An 18,154-nucleotide genomic window follows, 5' to 3' on the forward strand; every position below is an offset into this window, starting at 1 on the left:
TGAGTGAAAGTGGTCATTTCAGATGTTTTTGCCTGCATTTCATAAAACTCTCATAGTTTGAGAACTTCAAATTATTTGTAGGATATTGCTTGTTCACAACTTGAGCTGTGTATGCAAATACACAGAGTTCAGAGTTCACACATTTTGGATAAAATACACTTTTGGGACTGTTAAAGTCTTTTTATTAGTATTATTTCATTTGAGCTACATTTTACACTGATATGGCATGATGGCAATATAAACACAGCTAATAATGGTATTAAATTGCAGTAGCCTATGATTAAATGTAATGGAATATTCAACTAAGGTAGACTGCTGTTGTTCACAGCACTAAGCTATTTATGGTTACTGATATACTCCGAGTCTCTGGCCCTCTCTTAGAGCCAGGCATAGTGAGCTGGCCCTCGGAAGAAAAAGTTTGGGGACCACTGCTTTAATCTGTTCTGTTGTGCAATGTGATAATGGTCATGATTGATATATCTGTCACTAAAACAGAAGCTATTATTTCCAAGTGGAAGAACTATGTACAGTCCCTTGAACGCACGGCTGTAATAAGGAGCTATGTGATGTAGATGTTACACAGCAACTCATCTCACATGTGAGGATAGCAACACCTTTAAACTATTGGAAAGATGGTTAGCACAGAACAGATATGCGACTTCTTCAAGACACATAGCTTAGATCATGTGCTCAGTAGCTACCTTTGCCCCTTTTGTCCGTCTTCCTGTTTTGTGTTGACTTGTTTTTCCATGTTTCAGCCACTCCTCAGAGCACCCAGATGAATCTGATCATGACGAGCTTCAATGAAAACAAAGAATCAGAATATGTACTAACATTTGCCACAATGCTGCTGCTGCTTTTACATCATCTTTCTAACATACAACTCTTTGAATGCTTTATACTAGAGTTTAGAGATATATTTATTGTAGGCTATATGCATATCTTGGTAATACATCCCACTTCAAATGCATTCTGTGTGTTTTTCACTACATGCATATGACATTACATGACAATACATAGAACTTTTTAATCAGTTCTACATATTTGCTAAATAATGTTGCTGTTTTATGTAGCTGTTTATACAAAACAAATTGTAAACAAGAACATTATTGTATATAATACAATTGGGTTATTAAGTGATGATGGGGTAGTAAATCTCTTTCTGGGTCCAACGGCTTTCCGAGCCGCTCGTTTTTCTCCATAGAAAGTAAAATAAGCATTTTTCGGCTATTCAGAGTTGTCATAGCCTGGAGATTCCAGAACCAAATGTGAAAGATTGAGGGTCTTGCCACGAATAATGTAATTCCAACTTGAGGGTGGTACCAAGCATGCATTTGAAAATCTCAGAGCGGTACAAAATATGACCGCCGCCCAGTCCAGCACATTTTTTCCACAAAAAGAAATCACGCTGAAAGGCCTATATGATTCTAACTGTCTCACTAAATTGCATTATCCACACTCAATTCTCACTGGTATCTGCTAGACAACAAGTACCAAAACATGATTAGTTCATAGATTTCACATGTAAAATTCATTTTATACAACCCCACCTCCATCTTACCTGTTCATAATTCTGAGAAATTCTTGATTGTTTATGTTATGTGTGTGTGTGTGTGTGTGTGTGCGTGCTTGTGTGTGTGCCTGCGTATGTGCCTGTGCATGCAAGAGTACATATGTCTACTGTGTGAGTATGTGTCATACGTATGATTACTGTGAATGTATGTGTGTGTGTGTGTGTGTGTGTGTATCTGTTTGTGCACATGTGTGCACATGAAATGGGTTAACATGACCCCTGGAGGCAAACATACAGAAAGAAATGGTCATCCTAGGCCCTACAGTTCTCAAGATATTCACAGAGAACTGTGTCTGCCCTACCCTCCTTTCGGGGGGTCCAGTCCAGCGGGGAGGCTACAGATCAAAACGAAAAATGACGGTTCCATGCTAATTATGTGGGGGTACATGCCCAGCAAGTTTTGTGTACCCCGGTCATTCAGTGTCCCGGGAATCCTTGTTGGTGTATATCACTAAATGTACACATAAATTATTTTATTGTAAAGCCCCCCATGAACGAAAGTACACAAAACTTGGCATGCATTCGGAGGGTGTCATAATGACCCTACACTTTTAATCTCGTGCAGTTTTGACCTTGTCAGCCAAAGATATTGTGATGAAAACACCTAATTCTTTGCTTTTTAATTTTTAACTAGGTGGCGCTATACATGAAATAAGTGGTAATGGGATGGGTTGACATGCCCCCTTAAGACCAACATACATAAAAAAGGTGGACCTCCTAGGCCCTACGGTTCTCGAGATATTCACAGAAAACTGTCTCCGGCCACCTACAGGCCAGTTGGTGTATAGTAACATAAATTAATTTATTGTGTGACCCCCCATGAACGGAATTCCACAAAACTTGGCGTGCATACAGAGGGTGTCATAATGATCCTACACTTCCAATTTCGTGCAGTTTTGACTATATTAGGTCACAGATACCTTCAATTACAACACCTAATTTTTACTTTTTTGTGTTTAACTAGGTGGCGCTATACATGAAATGAGTGGTTATGGAATGGGTTGACATGGCCTCTTGAGATCAACATACAAAAAAAAATGGTCCTCCTAAACCCTACGGTTCTCGAGATATTCACAGAAAACTGTGTCTGCCCTACCCTCCTTTCGGGGGGTGCAGTCCAGCGGGGGGGCTACAAATCAAAACGAAAAACGATGGTTCCATGCTATCCATGTGGGGTTACATGCCCACCAAGTTTCGTGTACCCTGGTCTTTCAGTGTCCCGGGAATCATTGACGGAAATTTGGGCATGCGAAAAAAAAAAAATCTGACTAAACCTATATGACCGCCGCTTCGCTGCGCGGCGGTCATAATAACACTATACTACCAATGTTTACTGACTGATTCCAGACTTCGATGCAATTGGATAACACTACAACTGTTATCTGTTGAGCTCGCATCTGGCCCGCCTATATCAGATACACAGATGTGATTGGTTCCCCGCAATACAAGGGGCAAAAGTAACATGCATCATTAGTAGGCCTCTAAAGTTTGCCTACAAAAAGAAACCAAAGCTGCCATCTTTGCCCATATTAGATCCTCCTTATTTGGCCAATATTGTGCTCCCACGAGAACTCTGGATTCCCATGGTAAGGTTGTCCACTTCTATAGCTTCAATGCTGCAGTCACATCAAAAGTTACCTTGACAATAACGTTTCATATAATCTAACCTGCACATACACAACAGAACAACAAAATGGGTCGTTTCTATGATAAATAAAGTACTAATAAACTGCATTCACTTGGAGAGCACGGACTTACCCAACGGCCACTAGACCTCTGAAGTTCGCCTACAAAAAAGCTACCATCTTTGCCCATATAAGGAGATCCGGTATCTTGAGATTTTTCCTGTGTGAAAATAACATGGGGATTTGACATTATCACACCTGTTAAATTCTCGCGGGGACGAAGAAATCGGAAATGCAAACGTTTTGCTCTACACACTTTTGTCCTCTGCCTTCGAGTGGATACTGTGATCTCCGGTACGTGAAGGCGGCACACTTTGATGTTTGCTAGTTGCTACCCTAGAGCTAACGTGCGATGCAACTTGTCATTAAGCTAGTTAGATAGCAAGTTCGCTCTGGGGTAGCAAAAATCTAAGTGTGCGGCCTTTATGGCAAGCGATTTTAACATTTTCCCGCTAGACTGGATATGTATTGCAGATATCTGTAATTCAGTTTTGCCTAGTCAAAACGAACATTTTAGATATCCGCAACTGAATTCTTCCTATCCATAATCGTCATTTCAGATATCCACAAAGACATTCTTCCTAGGACAAATGACGCCACATTTGCCATTCATTTCTATGGGGTTTATCATTACGGATATCTACAATTCAGTTGCAGATATCCACTATGTGAATTACGGATATCTGCAATTGAATTGTAGATATCTGTAATTACAGTGCATGAAAATGCACTGTACTGTTCTTCCTAGGCTTCTTATTATAGTGCATGAAAATGCACTATACTGTTCTTCCAAGGCTTCTTCTTATTATAGTGCATGAAAATGCACTATACTGTTCTTCCAAGGCTTCTTCTTATTACAGTGCATGAAAATGCACTGTACTGTTCTTCCTAGGCTTCTTATTCTTCTTCTTCTAACGCAATTAATGCAGCTTCAACCGCTTAACGTAGAAACTTCATTCAAACTATGTTACGTAGGTCTTACTTAGGACATGGGTGCTTTGTATTTTTCAGCTTTGTAACTTTTATACTTTTTAAACTATTAATTAAAAACTGTTCAAAATTTCCCCATAGACTTAACATGGGCTGATGACATCACAATAGAGCCGTTAAGCAATTAGAATCCTATGGCAGGTGTTCGGGCCAGCTGCATCAACTGCCAGTCTCAGGCTTTAAGCATGCAAACTGGCCCTATTAAGACTACACATCCTGTTCAACTGCTTCCTCTGCCAAAAACTGTTTCAAAATAAAAGTCCTCACTACAATATTTCACTGTTAAACAATTTAACCCTTTAAACTACTGAACTTTTATCTGTTCAGCCATTGTAACTGTTACTTGTCATCAACTATGACTCCTACCCACTGTAGCTAGTTAGCTAAGATAGCTAAGTAACTTGGTTAGCATAGTTAGCATGCTAGCATGTTAGCATGCTAGTTAGCATGCTAGTTAGCATTTTTAGCAAAACTGTTAAAAACGATTAGCTAAGTTAGCTAAGTCACATGGTTAGCATAGTTAGCATGCTAACATGTTAGCATGCTAGTTAGCATTACTGTTAAAAATGATAAGCGAAGTTAGCTAAGTCACATGGTTAACATAATTAGCATGTTAGCATGTTAATTAGCATAGTTATCATAACTAATAAAAATTATTAGCTAGGTTAGCTAAGTCATATGGTTAGCATAGTTAACATTTTAATATTGTTAGCATGCTAGTTAGCATAGTTACTTGGTTACCATTATTATCTTTAACATAGTTAGCATAACTACTAGCAAACATTGGATCCATTCCAACTGTTAGTTATCGTCAACTATCTGCCTAAATAATTTAACCATTTAAATTATCAACCTATTTAACTGTTCAGTCATTCCAACTATAGTAAACCTTATCTACCAAGCAAATAATTTAACCATATGAACTCATCATATTTTTGCATTTTCATGCACTGTATTTCCTTCAGGAAATGCTTTTCTAGTTCTTCTTATTCTTCTTCTTCTAACGCGTTTAATGCAGCTTCAACCGTTTAACGTAGAAACTTCATTCAAACTTTGTTACGTAGGTCTTACTTAGGACAAGAGTGCTATGTATTTTTCATCTTTGTAACTTTTATACTTTTTAAACTATTAATTAAAAACTATCAAAATTTCCCCATTGACTTAACATTGCCCTTTATGACATCACAGCAATTAGAATCCTATGGCAGGTGTTCGGGCCACCTGTTTCAACTGCCACTTTCAGGCTTTAAGCATACAAACTGGCCCTATTAAGACTACACATCCTGTTCAACTGCTTCCTCTGCCAAAAACTGTTTAAAAATAAAAGTCCTCACTACAATATTTCACTGTTAAACAATTTAACCCTTTAAACTACTGAACTTTTTAACTGTTCAGCCATTGTAACTGTTACTTGTCATCAACTATGACTCCTACCCACTGTAGCTAGTTAGCATGGTTAACATAGTTAGCATGCTAGCATGTTAGCATGCTAGCATGTTAGCATGCTAGTTAGCATTTTTTGCAAAACTGCTAAAAATGATTAGCTAAGTTAGCTAAGTCACATGGTTAGCATAGTTAGCATGTTAGCATGCTATCATGATAGTTAGCATTTTTTGCAAAACTGCTAAAAATGATTAGCTAAGTTAGCTAAGTCACATGGTTAGCATAGTTAGCATGCTAGCATGTTAGCATGTTAGTTAGCATTTTTTGCAAAACTGCTAAAAATGATTAGCTAAGTTAGCTAAGTCACATGGTTAGCATAGTTAGCATGCTAACATGTTAGCATGCTAGTTAGCATTTTTTATAAAACTGCTAAAAATAATTAGCTAAGTTAGCTAAGTCACATGGTTAGCATAGTTAGCATGCTAACATGCTAGTTAGCATTTTTTACAAAACTGCTAAAAATGATTAGCTAAGTTAGCTAAGTCACATGGTTAGCATAGTTAGCATGCTAACATGTTAGCATGCTAGTTAGCATTTTTTGCAAAACTGCTAAAAATGATTAGCTAAGTTAGCTAAGTCACATGGTTAGCATAGTTAGCATGCTAACATGTTAGCATGCTAGTTAGCATTTTTTATAAAACTGCTAAAAATGATTAGCAAAGTTAGCTAAGTCACATGGTTAACATAATTAGCATGTTAGCATGCTAATTAGCATAGTTATCATAACTAATACAAATTATTAGCTAGGTTAACTAAGTCATATGGTTAGCATAGTTAACATTTTAATATTGTTAGCATGCTAGTTAGCGTAGTTACTTGGTTAGCATTATTATCTTTAACATAGTTAGCATAACTACTAGCAAACATTGGAGCCATTCCAACTGTTAGTTATCGTCAACTATCTGCCTAAATAATTTAACCATTTCAATTATCAACCTATTTAACTGTTCAGTCATTCCAACTATAGTAAACCTTATCTACCAAGCAAATAATTTAACCATATGAACTCATCATATTTTTGCATTTTCATGCACTGTATTTCCTTCAGGAAATGCTTTTCTAGTTCTTCTTCTTCTTCTTCTTCTAACGCGCTTAATACAGCTTCAACCGTTTGACGTAGAAACTTCATTCAAACTGCGTTGCGTAGGTCTTACTTATGACATGGGTGCTATGTATTTTTCATCTTTGTAACTTTTATACTTTTTAAACTATTAATTAAAAACTAATCAAAATTTCCCCATTGACTTAACATTATGATTATGACATCACAATACAGCCGTTAAGCAATTAGAATCCTATGGCAGGTGTTCGGGCCACCTGGATCAACTGCCAGTTTCAGGCTTTAAGCATACAAACTGGCCCTATTAAGACTACACATCCTGTTCAACTGCTTCCTCTGCCAAAAACTGTTTCAAAATAAAAGTCCTCACTACAATATTTCACTGTTAAACAATTTAACCCTTTAAACTACTGAACTTTTTAACTGTTCAGCCATTGTAACTGTTACTTGTCATCAACTATGACTCCTACCCACTGTAGCTAGTTAGCATAGTTAGCATGTTAGCATGCTAGCATGTTAGCATGCTAGTTAGCATTTTTAGCAAAACTGCTAAAAATGATTAGCTAAGTTAGCTAAGTCACATGGTTAGCATAGTTAGCATGCTAGCATGTTAGCATGCTAGTTAGCATTTTTTGCAAAACTGCTAAAAATGATTAGCTAAGTTAGCTAAGTCACATGGTTAGCATAGTTAGCATGCTAACATGTTAGCATGCTAGTTAGCATTTTTTATAAAACTGCTAAAAATGATTAGCTAAGTTAGCTAAGTCACATGGTTAGCATAGTTAGCATGCTAACATGTTAGCATGCTAGTTAGCATTTTTTATAAAACTGCTAAAAATGATTAGCTAAGTTAGCTAAGTCACATGGTTAGCATAGTTAGCATGCTAGCATGTTAGCATGCTAGTTAGCATTTTTTGCAAAACTGCTAAAAATGATTAGCGAAGTTAGCTAAGTCACATGGTTAATATAATTAACATGTTAGCATGCTAATTAGCATAGTTATCATAACTAATACAAATTATTAGCTAGGTTAGCTAAGTCATATGGTTAGCATAGTTAACATTTTAACATTGTTAACATGCTAGTTAGCATAGTAACTTGGTTAACATTATTATCTTTATTAACATAGTTAGCATAACTACTAGCAAACATTGGAGCCATTCTAACTGTTAGTTATCGTCAACTATCTGCCTAAATAATTTAACCATTTCAATTATTAACCTATTTAACTGTTCAGTCATTCCAACTATATTAAACCTTATCTACCAAGCAAATAATTTAACCATATGAACTCATCATATTTTTGCATTTTCATGCACTGTATTTCCTTCAGGAAATGCTTTTCTAGTTCCAGTTAGAGATATCTACAATTTGATTCTGACTAGTCATAACTCCAGTTGAAGATATCTTTAATTCACTTCAATTCAAGATATCTACATGTTCCTTTTCAGATATCTTGAATTAAGTTTTGACTAGGCGAAATGACATTGTAGATATCTGTAAATGGAATTTTGACTAGTCAAAATGACGTTGTAGATATCTCAAACTGGAGTTAGGGATAGTCATAATTTGATTGTAGATATCTATTATCAAGTTATCGATATCTTGAATGATTTTTGATCAGAGATATCTGAAATTGGAGATATCTATAACTTTCATTCTGCCTAGTCAAAATGTAATTATAGATATCTTGAATTAGAGTTTTGACTATGCGAAATTACGTTAGAGATATCTGTATTGCTATGCAAATTAGGCCCGCATCCCACTTTAGGCGGGAGAAGAGCGTGTTGTTGTTCAAATCATCAAATCACATAGCACCTGTTAACTGTTAACTTTGTAATTAGCACCATGTCAGAGCAGCCAGAGGGCGAAGGAGTTTTTAATCGTCTTTTTAATGCTGCAGCCTATGCAAGACAGGAGCTGGCAGCAAGAATTGATGATTCAATGTTGCTTTGATTTTTTCGATTACAGCCAACACCATTATGAAAGGAATTTCCTGTAGCTGGTGCTGGTGAATTTAGTAGCCTAGGCCTACTAATTAATGTAGGCTACGACATTACAGCCTGCTTATTCTTCTTCCATTCATAGAAATAAGGAAATTTCTTCGATTATGTTGGGGAGGGGAAATTAGCTGACAATGTCTAAGTAGATGGGCTAGCCTAGAAATCTAGACGGGCTCTGCTACGGAACTAAAGAGCAACGTCTTGCACAATAATTTGCACTAGTCATAATGACGTTTGAGATATCTTCACCTTTCATTCTGCCTAGTCAAAACTGAATTAAAGATATCTGCAATTGCCATTTAAGATGTGTGACGAGTTGAATGTTGTTTTCAATGACGTGAGGACAGATATCTGTAATTCAGTTTTGCCTAGTCAAAACTAAATTACAGATATCTCTATCTGACGTTTCGACTAGTCACAATTACGTTACAGATATCTTGAATGACAATTCCAACTATCCAAAATGTAATTGCGACTAGTCAGAAAGACGTTGTTGATATCTACAATGTTAATTCCAGATAGTCAAATTTAGCGGGTAAATGATAAAATCGCTTGCCATAGGCCTTCACGTACCGGAGACACAGTATCCACTCAAAGGCAGAGGATAAAGGTGTGTTCAGGAAAACGTCTGCATTTCAGACTTTTTCATCCCTGCGAGAGTTTAACAGGTGCGATAATACAAAATCCCCATATATTTTCCCATAGGCTAGGAAAAATCGAATCTCAAAGATGGCAGCTTTTTTTGTAGGCGAACTTCAGAGGTCTCTTACGACGCACCTGGGAACGCTAGCAAAAAAATAAATCCATCCATAATATCAGGCCCACTTTAGCACCAAATGTCAGGAAAACGGGGGCAGTATGTTTGCATAACCTTAATCTTCTGTACAATGGACCTGTGGGCCTATTCAGCCTAAAATGGAGGCTAGGCCTGCCTGTGCACCTGTGCGCTAAATGGTTTCCTTGTATGCAAACAACGGGCTGCTGTGGAACGCACACAAGCCACGCCAAGGTCATGAAACACAAACGTTGTAAATGTTCAGTCCCAGTTCATTTATCCAATGCACTCTTTTTAAACGCGTTCATGCAACACTGCTAATGATTTATCCATAGAAGATCAATCAGCTCAACACCCACCTTTAGTTCTGCGCCATTGGAAATAAAGAGACACCCATTTCCATTTCCCGAGAAAAAGAACATGTTACCTACATGTTTTAGGTCCGTTATCAGCCTAACTTCGCAGAGAAACTGGTAATGACTATTTTTCATAACCTAGGCTATATTAAAGGCTTTACTTGTTAAGTGTTTCTCCTCCTTCGTCTTCCTTCTGGTATTCCGATCGCATTGTTGTTTTTACTTTCACTTCTAAATCTCTATTCCTCTCTCGCACGCATGTTATTTTGTCACCAGAAGATGGAGCTGTTGTTCTCAGGATTTATATGCACAGTGGAGGCTTCTCCACAGACTTCATAGATTTCTCAAGGTATGCAGTCTACAAAATAATTTACATAGGCTACCAACATATTCTGGAGGTGCTGCAGTGATTCAACATAGCAGTATGGAGCGGTTAATTGGTTAAAGGTCTTTTTGTGTATTTTGGAGCATACATGACCACCCTTTTTTCTGAAAAAGAACATTGAAAATAGTCTCTGCATATTTTACATTAAAGCATGGAATCTGTCTGTGCTTTCTGCCTCAAAATGGTTTATATACCTGACGCAAAATGAGATGTTTAACATGTTTTAAATAACTTATTATTTCACTGGCTGAACAACTAAGAAAGCATTCTGAGTGTTGTAGTGGCCACATCCCAACGATGGGGAGGGGAAAGAAAGACTGGTCCACAATGTCCAAGTCACCGCTGCAGAGCCACATCCCAATGATGGGGAGGGGAAGGAAAGACTGGTCCACAATGTCCAAGTCACCGCTGGCCTTATTATGACACAGTTTATGTGATGTGCCAGCCAATGCCTCAGTTGTACACAGGCACTTTAGGGTACCCTCTGAGAAGCTCTTGTTTTATGCTGCGCTGCATATATCAACAGGCCCAGATGGCAAACGAAATGTATGCAGGGGAGATGGCCCAGGGGATTCTAGTGGTCAGATCACACTTGAAGCCCCACTGCCCTAGTGGTCAGATCACACTTTAAGCCCCAGGGCTCTAGTGGTCAGATCATCTATCTATCTATCCATCTATCGATCAATTTCCAAAAGATGATTTTATATTCCTCTTTTCAGTCAACTTTAGCATGGGTGCCAATACTTTTGCCATCACTGTATCTATCTCTATCTATCTATGTCTAAAAGGAGTTGCAGGACAGATCTCAGCTTCACATCATGAAATGAAACTGAGAATGGAGCCACATGAGTATATGAGCATATGGGTCCAACAGATGAACAGAAGACGCTCCATCTCCATCACCCTGCACACTGCTCTGGGACACCAGGGACACCGTGTGACTTATGTGAGGATGCTGTTTACTGACTCCAGTTCAGCCTTCAGTACAATCATCCCTCACCTACTACATCAACAACTGCACCATCTTGCCCCCCCCCATCCACTTGTTCTTGGATCCTGGACTTTCTCACCAATCACAAATAGGCTGTTGGGTGGTTCGGTGTGTGTGTGAGTGTGTGTGTGTACGTGTGTGTGTATATGTGTGTGTGGTCATCTACCAGTGGAGAGCTTCATGCTGCAGGGTGAGATCCCTAACATATAGGACGTGATGGGGGGGGGGGGGAGCATTATGCATGGAAGAGCCCCACTACACACACACACACACACGACACACACACACACACCATGTACCCCACTGGTGCTCCACTCTGCTGTGTGCTGAGCCCGCTGTGTGTGTGTGTGTGTATGTGTATGTGTACACTCTCGGAAAAAATGGTACCGCTCAGTACCTTAAAAGGTACAAACGCTTGTCTCTGTGGCAGTACCTTTAGAGGGTACAGAGCAGTACCTTACAAAAGGGGCACATATTTGTACCCTCATGTTTTGTACCTTCAATGGTCCCATCTGTACCTTCAGGAACTATTTTGTACCTTTTCTCTATGGTACAGGTTTGTATCATCATTGAGGGTACAGTATTTGTACCATTAAGGTACCACCACAGAGACAAGTCCATTTGTACCTTTAAAGGTACCTATAAGTTCCCTTAGACAAGTGGATTTGTACCTTTAAAGGTACTTATAGGTTCCCTTACTGGACATACTGTAAATAAATAATAAAAACAACACTTTCTTTAAAAAAAACAGATTTATTGTATAAAAATACAAAACAGTAACTCTGATTTCATCACAGGGTACAGACAGAGAGCTTTTTTTTTTTTTTTTAAATCAGATGCATTCTGGCCACTTACGACATTAAGACATACATTTTGCAAGTTTACTTACAACAAGTTTAATTTTGTTTGATACAGTAGGGCTGGTGTGTGTGTGTGGGGAGAGAGAGAGAGAGAGAAAGAAAGAAAGAGAGAGAGAGTGTGTGTACAGAGAGAGGAAAGAGAGTAGAGAGAGAGAGAGAGGAGAGTGTGGAGAGAGAGAGTGGAGAGAGAGAGTGTATAGAGAGAGTGGAGAGAGAGAGAGTGTGTATAGAGAGAGTGGAGAGAGTGGAGAGAGAGAGAGTGTATAGAGAGAGTGGAGAGAGAGAGTGTATAGAGAGAGTGGAGAGAGAGAGTGTATAGAGAGAGTGGAGAGAGAGAGAGTATAGAGAGAGTGTATAGAGCGAGAGAGTATAGAGAGAGAGAGTGTATAGAGAGAGAGAGAGAGAGAGTGCAGACTTCCGTTCCATCCACCTTGATAGTTGCAGGGAGTCGCCGCTCGCTGAAAACCTGTCTCCAGTTTGATGTGCCAGGCATCTGCAGTCGGATAAGGTGTAGCTGGATCTCCCTAAACAGACAAAACACAACACAACTAAAATGAGTAAAGAAAATGTTCTCCTTTTGGAATTTCATATTAACTTTGTACAACTGAAAGTTCGGAAATGAAGATGAATGGTAAAACTTACATCATTCAGTGAAATGTAGTGCTCAAGTTTTTCTCTGAAGATGGTTGGTAAGAGCACCAAGGCAGCTCAGAATTCTAGGTTTTACAAACGAGAAGAGGTATAAATACAATGGATTAACAATGGCAAACATATCACACAATATGACAAGAGGTTACTTTTAGGGGTGTCACGATTCTCCAAATCCTCGATTCGATGTAATTTTCGATTTTAAAGTCACGATTCGATTCAATTTTCGATCTTTTTCAAATATTACTATTAATGCATTCCTTATATGTTATTTACTCTTTTTGGTCTTTTCCTTTTCAGATATTTAACACTTCTAAAGTGAACTACAAAAGAGTTGTTATAGGGCACAGTGTATGAAGGACCAAACTATTTCAAACATACCCCAAAAGGTGTTTTCAGGAAGGGATACTTGTTGGCGGCTTCAACAGCTGACATTCCACCCTGTAGCAACTCGCATCTTCTCCAGAGAAATGTGCGCCTCATTTTTTCCTCCACAATGGCACTATCTGGTTGAGACTTTTACATGGGCATCATTTGAGACTGCATCTTCGCCAACAGGACCTTCAGACTCATGATCCTATTGTGTACAAGTTCACAAACACACAAACACACACATTACTGGGATGCTCTATAACCTAGAGTCCTACCACTGCTGCAAATACTGTTGTACCACAGGAGGCCTACCATTTCGCATCTTCTTTCACATGTTATCTGGCTTGGTGTCTGTTTGGACTTGCCCTTGCGATGACCAAATTTCGCTTTGAACTGTTTGACCTGTTCTTCATCCAAGAGGTGATCGTTCAGTTTTGAACTTCCTTTTTAATGACATGTGCAACGTATGCTATGCAAAACAATGATTGTCAAGGGTTACTTTACATTGCATGACAAGATGATATTTTGTTGCAAGTATATATATATATATATATATATATATATATATATATATATATATATACCGTAAACATAAACATATCATTTCATTAGTAGCACAGTGACAACAGACTATTGAATAGTAACAGAAAACATCAGAATATATTGAAAGCATTCCTAAAGCACTTCAATGTCAAACACTTACATATCCATTCCCCACACGTCCTTCAAGAAAGGGTATTTGGCAACAAGTGCCTTGGCAGCCTTCACATAATCTTCACCGGAAGGATACCTAACAAATTCATTTAAAATGTTTACAATTGCACAAAGTTATTAGATCATACTGCATACATCCAAATACCTGCATTCAAACAAAACCAATGAAACAAAGGGTGTTTACAGCAAAAAAGGGCACCATTTTGCATGTGCAAGGCTTGTAAATACACCACACCATAGTTAGACACAATTATTGCTCTCTACAGTTAATATGTTTATTAAATTCCAGTCTGTTGCAAAGAATCCAAAGATAAAAAAGTTAAAAACCCACCTTGATTCAGACATTGAAGCAGGAGCTGCAACATCGCAAATTTCTGTTTTCGGCTGAGAGATCAGGTTGATGAACTTTACTGCTACTTGCTTTTTGAAGAACCCCTCAAAGAGCTGGGAAATCATAAGGTTCGTCAGGCCACCATTAACAGTTTCCCCATCCACTTCATATTCTGAAAAAGAAAAAACAAAACAGCATTTAATATAACTAGTTAGACACTACAAACTCACATCCCTTGCACAAACAGAACCTAAACTAACCTGTGAAAAATTACCATTAATTCACCATTGACCTTAAACCATCAAGTCAGCAAGGTCAGCGCTAGCCTTCACCAACCACGTGGCTGGCTAACTGATGAACTGAAACGGCCTTGATGCTACCAACACTAAGTTATACAAATGCAATCATAAGTTCTCAATGTATGACTGATGTTTAACTAAACAATATTAGCAGCTATATTGCCATTGTGTTACCGTTTGTATTGTATAGCAGTTATTTCAACATCTTTCTCAGAGCCAAAACAGGAAACTAACGTTACATAAAGCCTGGGAAGTTGACGTTAATTCTACCAAAAGCATGTGGCGTCAGCTAGCTAACCAGTCTGGTAGCCAATGTAGCGCTATAGCTTCCCAAGTTAGCTATAACTTTTCTACCATTGACCACGACTGATTACCTAGCCAACTAGCTAGCTCTAACATTGGCTTAAATTAACACTTGACATGATCCCAAATCCGCTAAAATGTCACCAAAGCACTAAGTAATGTTACTTAATGCATGCATAAATCAGATTGACAGGGAGCTAAGAGACCTTAGCAGCTCGTCCTAGCTTCTAGGTTCCATCTAGTAACGTTAGCTAGATAGATATTATACCACACGAAGTCCTGTTAAAAGTTTAACGCTATTGACAATTATTAAAAAAGCTACTTTAGTCACCTATGAATTTTTTTCTCTCATTTACGGTTACGTCCAATCCACCTTTAGAAAGTTGCTGCAGAAGGTCTTCGGTTGTCAGCGCAGCAAGAGACATCATTCAGATTCCCTGCCTCAGCTCAGCCCGACCCACGGCACCGACCGTTAAAATCTTTATGGAACACTCCAAACACTGACGCCCGTGCCGACGCTACGGCGCCTGCAGTACGCAGCACTGTCCGTTGCGTTGACTGATGACCGCTGACTGCAGAGTTTACCACTGGCCACTAGGGGGTAGTATCTCATTAAGACAGCTTACCTTACCAGCTCAGTTAAGAGTCGGCCATATTGTTGTTGCCAGCATTACAGACGTTCCTGTTACAGAGGTTGAATATTAAGCTGTGAACATAATTCATGTAAGTCCACTGTCATTCTTTATTACTGTTTTGTTGCTGTCAAGGTTGGTTAAGTTCCTACTGAGATTTATGTTAGACATGTGCATGTAGGAATTACTGATTGTAGCTTATGTTGCTATTTTGTGTATTGCTGCAGGGCTTCTTCATCTTTGTCATTAAACAAGTAATTTGACATCGAGGAGTGTATTTCTTCATGAAGAAGCCATGGTTGTCGTTGAATGTTCTGTTCCTGGCTGCGCTTTCAAAACCGGAGATGTGTCTGAAGCACTCGCCATTGCTCTGTTGACAAATCACGGACTTGTCCATCAGAACCCGCCGTCCCAAGCCCCAACCCCACAGGGCCCAAAACTTGATCGGCCTAAAGTCGACGTTGGTGTAACGGTAGAGGAATGGAATGTGTTCATCCGCCGCTGGGATGTCTTTCGCACCGGCTCAGGCATAGGAGCGGCCCAGGCCCCTTTCCAGTTATTTCAGTGCGCTGGACCTGAACTTGGAGACAGCCTGTTGAAAGCCAATCCCAAAATTGCGTCCGGACCCCTAGTGGATCTGACCACTGCCATGCGTTCACTAGCTGTCATCCCAGTTGCCACATGTGTCCTGCGCACCGAGCTGCTTCAGTTACACCAGGAACGTGATGAAGCATTCCGTGCCTTCACTGCTAGAGTGCGAGGAAAAGCGGAGACATGCGCCTACAGCGCAGTATGCGAGTGTGGCAAGGATGTGGACTATACCGACCACATTATCCGTGATGTTCTACTTAACGGTATTTATGATTCAGACATACGGCGTGAAACACTGGGGATACCTGACATTCTGACAAAAGCAATAAACGATGTAATTGCAGTCGTTGAAAACAAGGAAATGGCCCGCAATGCTTTTCCTTCATCCACTCTGTCAGCTATGTCATCATTCCAGCGCCTAAAGAAAAACCCACAGACGAGCCCCGCCCCGACCCCAGCCCCTGCCCCAGCGGACAGGGCTAAACAAGCCTCATGCCCGGACTGTAAAAGCACCTTTAAGGTCTTCACAGAGGGTTCTCGCGGATGGAATACCAAGCCTCACCAGATTTGCATCGATTGCTACAGGGCCCGCCGACAGAAGCGGCGGCGACAGCCATTAATCAACAGTCAGCAGGCTGCCCTGGAGTCAGAGCCGATCTCCCAGATTTCAGTGGTTCAATTCAGAGCACGCCTTGGCCGACGCTGCGGGGGCCGTCGCCACGCTCAGATTACACACGGCACTGTCAATAATCCCACACCCATCAGGCTTGAGCACCACATTTTTTCCAGGGGTGAATGGAGACGGGCCAAGCTAAAAGACCACCCCCGAGTCTTAATCACCATCTCGGTTGACAGGTCAGTCGGGCCTAGGGACAGCATCAGCAACCAAGGCTCGGACGATGAGGTGACCATATCCGCTGTTGCAGACACTGGCGCACAATCTGATCTGTGGTCTCTGGAGGAGTTCCTCGCCTGCGGATTCTCACATGCCGACCTGCGTCCCGTCAATCTCAGCCTGTCGGCCGCCAATCGTTCCCCCATAGTCATTGAGGGAGCTTTCTTCGCTAAGCTCTCGACAGCACCCAGCGACAAAGGTGTGGCGTCCTGCCGCTCAATGGTGTACGTGAGCAGCTCAGTTCGGGCGATGTACCTCTCCTATGAGTCATTGCTTGACCTCGGCCTCCTACCTAAGGACTTCCCATCCGGTAACAGTGGAGGAGGGCCCAGTGGGCATGGCCCTGGCACCCGAGACACACCGGACAAGCCTTTGTCTGTGAATTCAATGAGGTCCACCAATGGTGGCTGCAAAAACCAAACTAATCCCCATGACACTCAGTGCTCATGCCCCCAGCGTACAGTCCCTCCACCACGGCCTCAGGCATTACCGTTCCCCTGCACACCGGAGAACAACGGTCGGATGAAAGATTGGCTGCTCAAGAGATATGCCTCATCTACATTCAACACTTGCCCTCATCGAGCTTTGCCTTGCATGGAGGGGCCACCCATTGAAATGCACATGGACCCAGCTGCCACGCCAAGGGCATGCCACACTGCGGCCGTTGTGCCTCTGCATTGGCAGCAAAGGGTCCACGATGACCTCCTTCGGGACGAGGCCCTTGGAGTCATTGAACGTGTGCCATACGGTGAACCAGTGACATGGTGCCATCGCATGGTGGTCACTCGGAAGCATGACGGCTCCCCCCGCAGGACCGTTGACCTCTCTCCTCTCAACAAATTCTGCCAACGTGAAACCTTCGCCACTGAGTCCCCATTCCACCTCGCACGTCGCATCCCGAAGGACACCTGGAAAACCGTCACAGACGCCTGGAACGGCTACCATAGTGTGCCCCTGCGTGATTCGGATCGTCATCTTACCACCTTTATCACGCCCTTTGGCCGCTGGCGCTACACCAGGGCGCCACAGGGCTTCCTATCATCCGGGGATGGCTACAACCGCCGTTTCGACGCTGTCCTCTCAGACTTCGAGCGCAAAGAACGTTGTGTGGATGACACTATCCACTATGACACCGACCTGGTACAACACTGGTGGAGGACCATCGACTTCCTGACACATGTCGGCCGGTCAGGCATTGTGTTAAACCCAGATAAGTTTCAATTTGCGGAAAGGAGTGTAGATTTTGCT

General features: G+C 40.7%; 1 protein-coding gene and 2 long non-coding RNA genes across 3 annotated transcripts in view; all 3 read right to left on the minus strand.

Moving 5' to 3' along the window:
- Positions 1 to 10,102, minus strand: part of LOC143127154 (uncharacterized) — a 62,788-nt gene extending 52,686 nt beyond the window's left edge. The window contains exons 1-2 of the mRNA XM_076288465.1: positions 9,889 to 10,102; positions 702 to 798 (exon numbers count right to left, since the gene is read on the minus strand). Coding sequence (XP_076144580.1) covers positions 702 to 751 — 50 coding nt within the window. The 5' untranslated portion in view covers positions 752 to 798; positions 9,889 to 10,102. The remainder of the gene's footprint in view (positions 1 to 701; positions 799 to 9,888) is intronic.
- A 2,433-nt stretch (positions 10,103 to 12,535) lies between these two features.
- LOC143127156 (uncharacterized) lies at positions 12,536 to 13,857 on the minus strand. Its single transcript, XR_012987523.1, has 5 exons — positions 13,845 to 13,857; positions 13,454 to 13,610; positions 13,151 to 13,346; positions 12,764 to 12,837; positions 12,536 to 12,645 (listed from the first exon to the last, which is right to left on the minus strand). It is a non-coding gene; the product is annotated as an uncharacterized LOC143127156 (long non-coding RNA).
- Position 13,858: 1 nt separating this feature from the next.
- On the minus strand, positions 13,859 to 15,281 carry LOC143127157 (uncharacterized). The gene is made up of 3 exons (XR_012987524.1): positions 15,120 to 15,281; positions 14,187 to 14,358; positions 13,859 to 13,931 (listed from the first exon to the last, which is right to left on the minus strand). It is a non-coding gene; the product is annotated as an uncharacterized LOC143127157 (long non-coding RNA).
- Between the last annotated feature and the right edge of the window lie 2,873 nt (positions 15,282 to 18,154).

This window comes from Alosa pseudoharengus, unplaced genomic scaffold (genome assembly GCF_046254945.1).
Source record: "Alosa pseudoharengus isolate Yale_2024_CS ecotype anadromous, Long Island Sound unplaced genomic scaffold, YU_APseudo_1.1 YU_APseudo_1.1_scf_17, whole genome shotgun sequence".
Lineage (NCBI taxonomy): Eukaryota > Metazoa > Chordata > Actinopteri > Clupeiformes > Clupeidae > Alosa > Alosa pseudoharengus.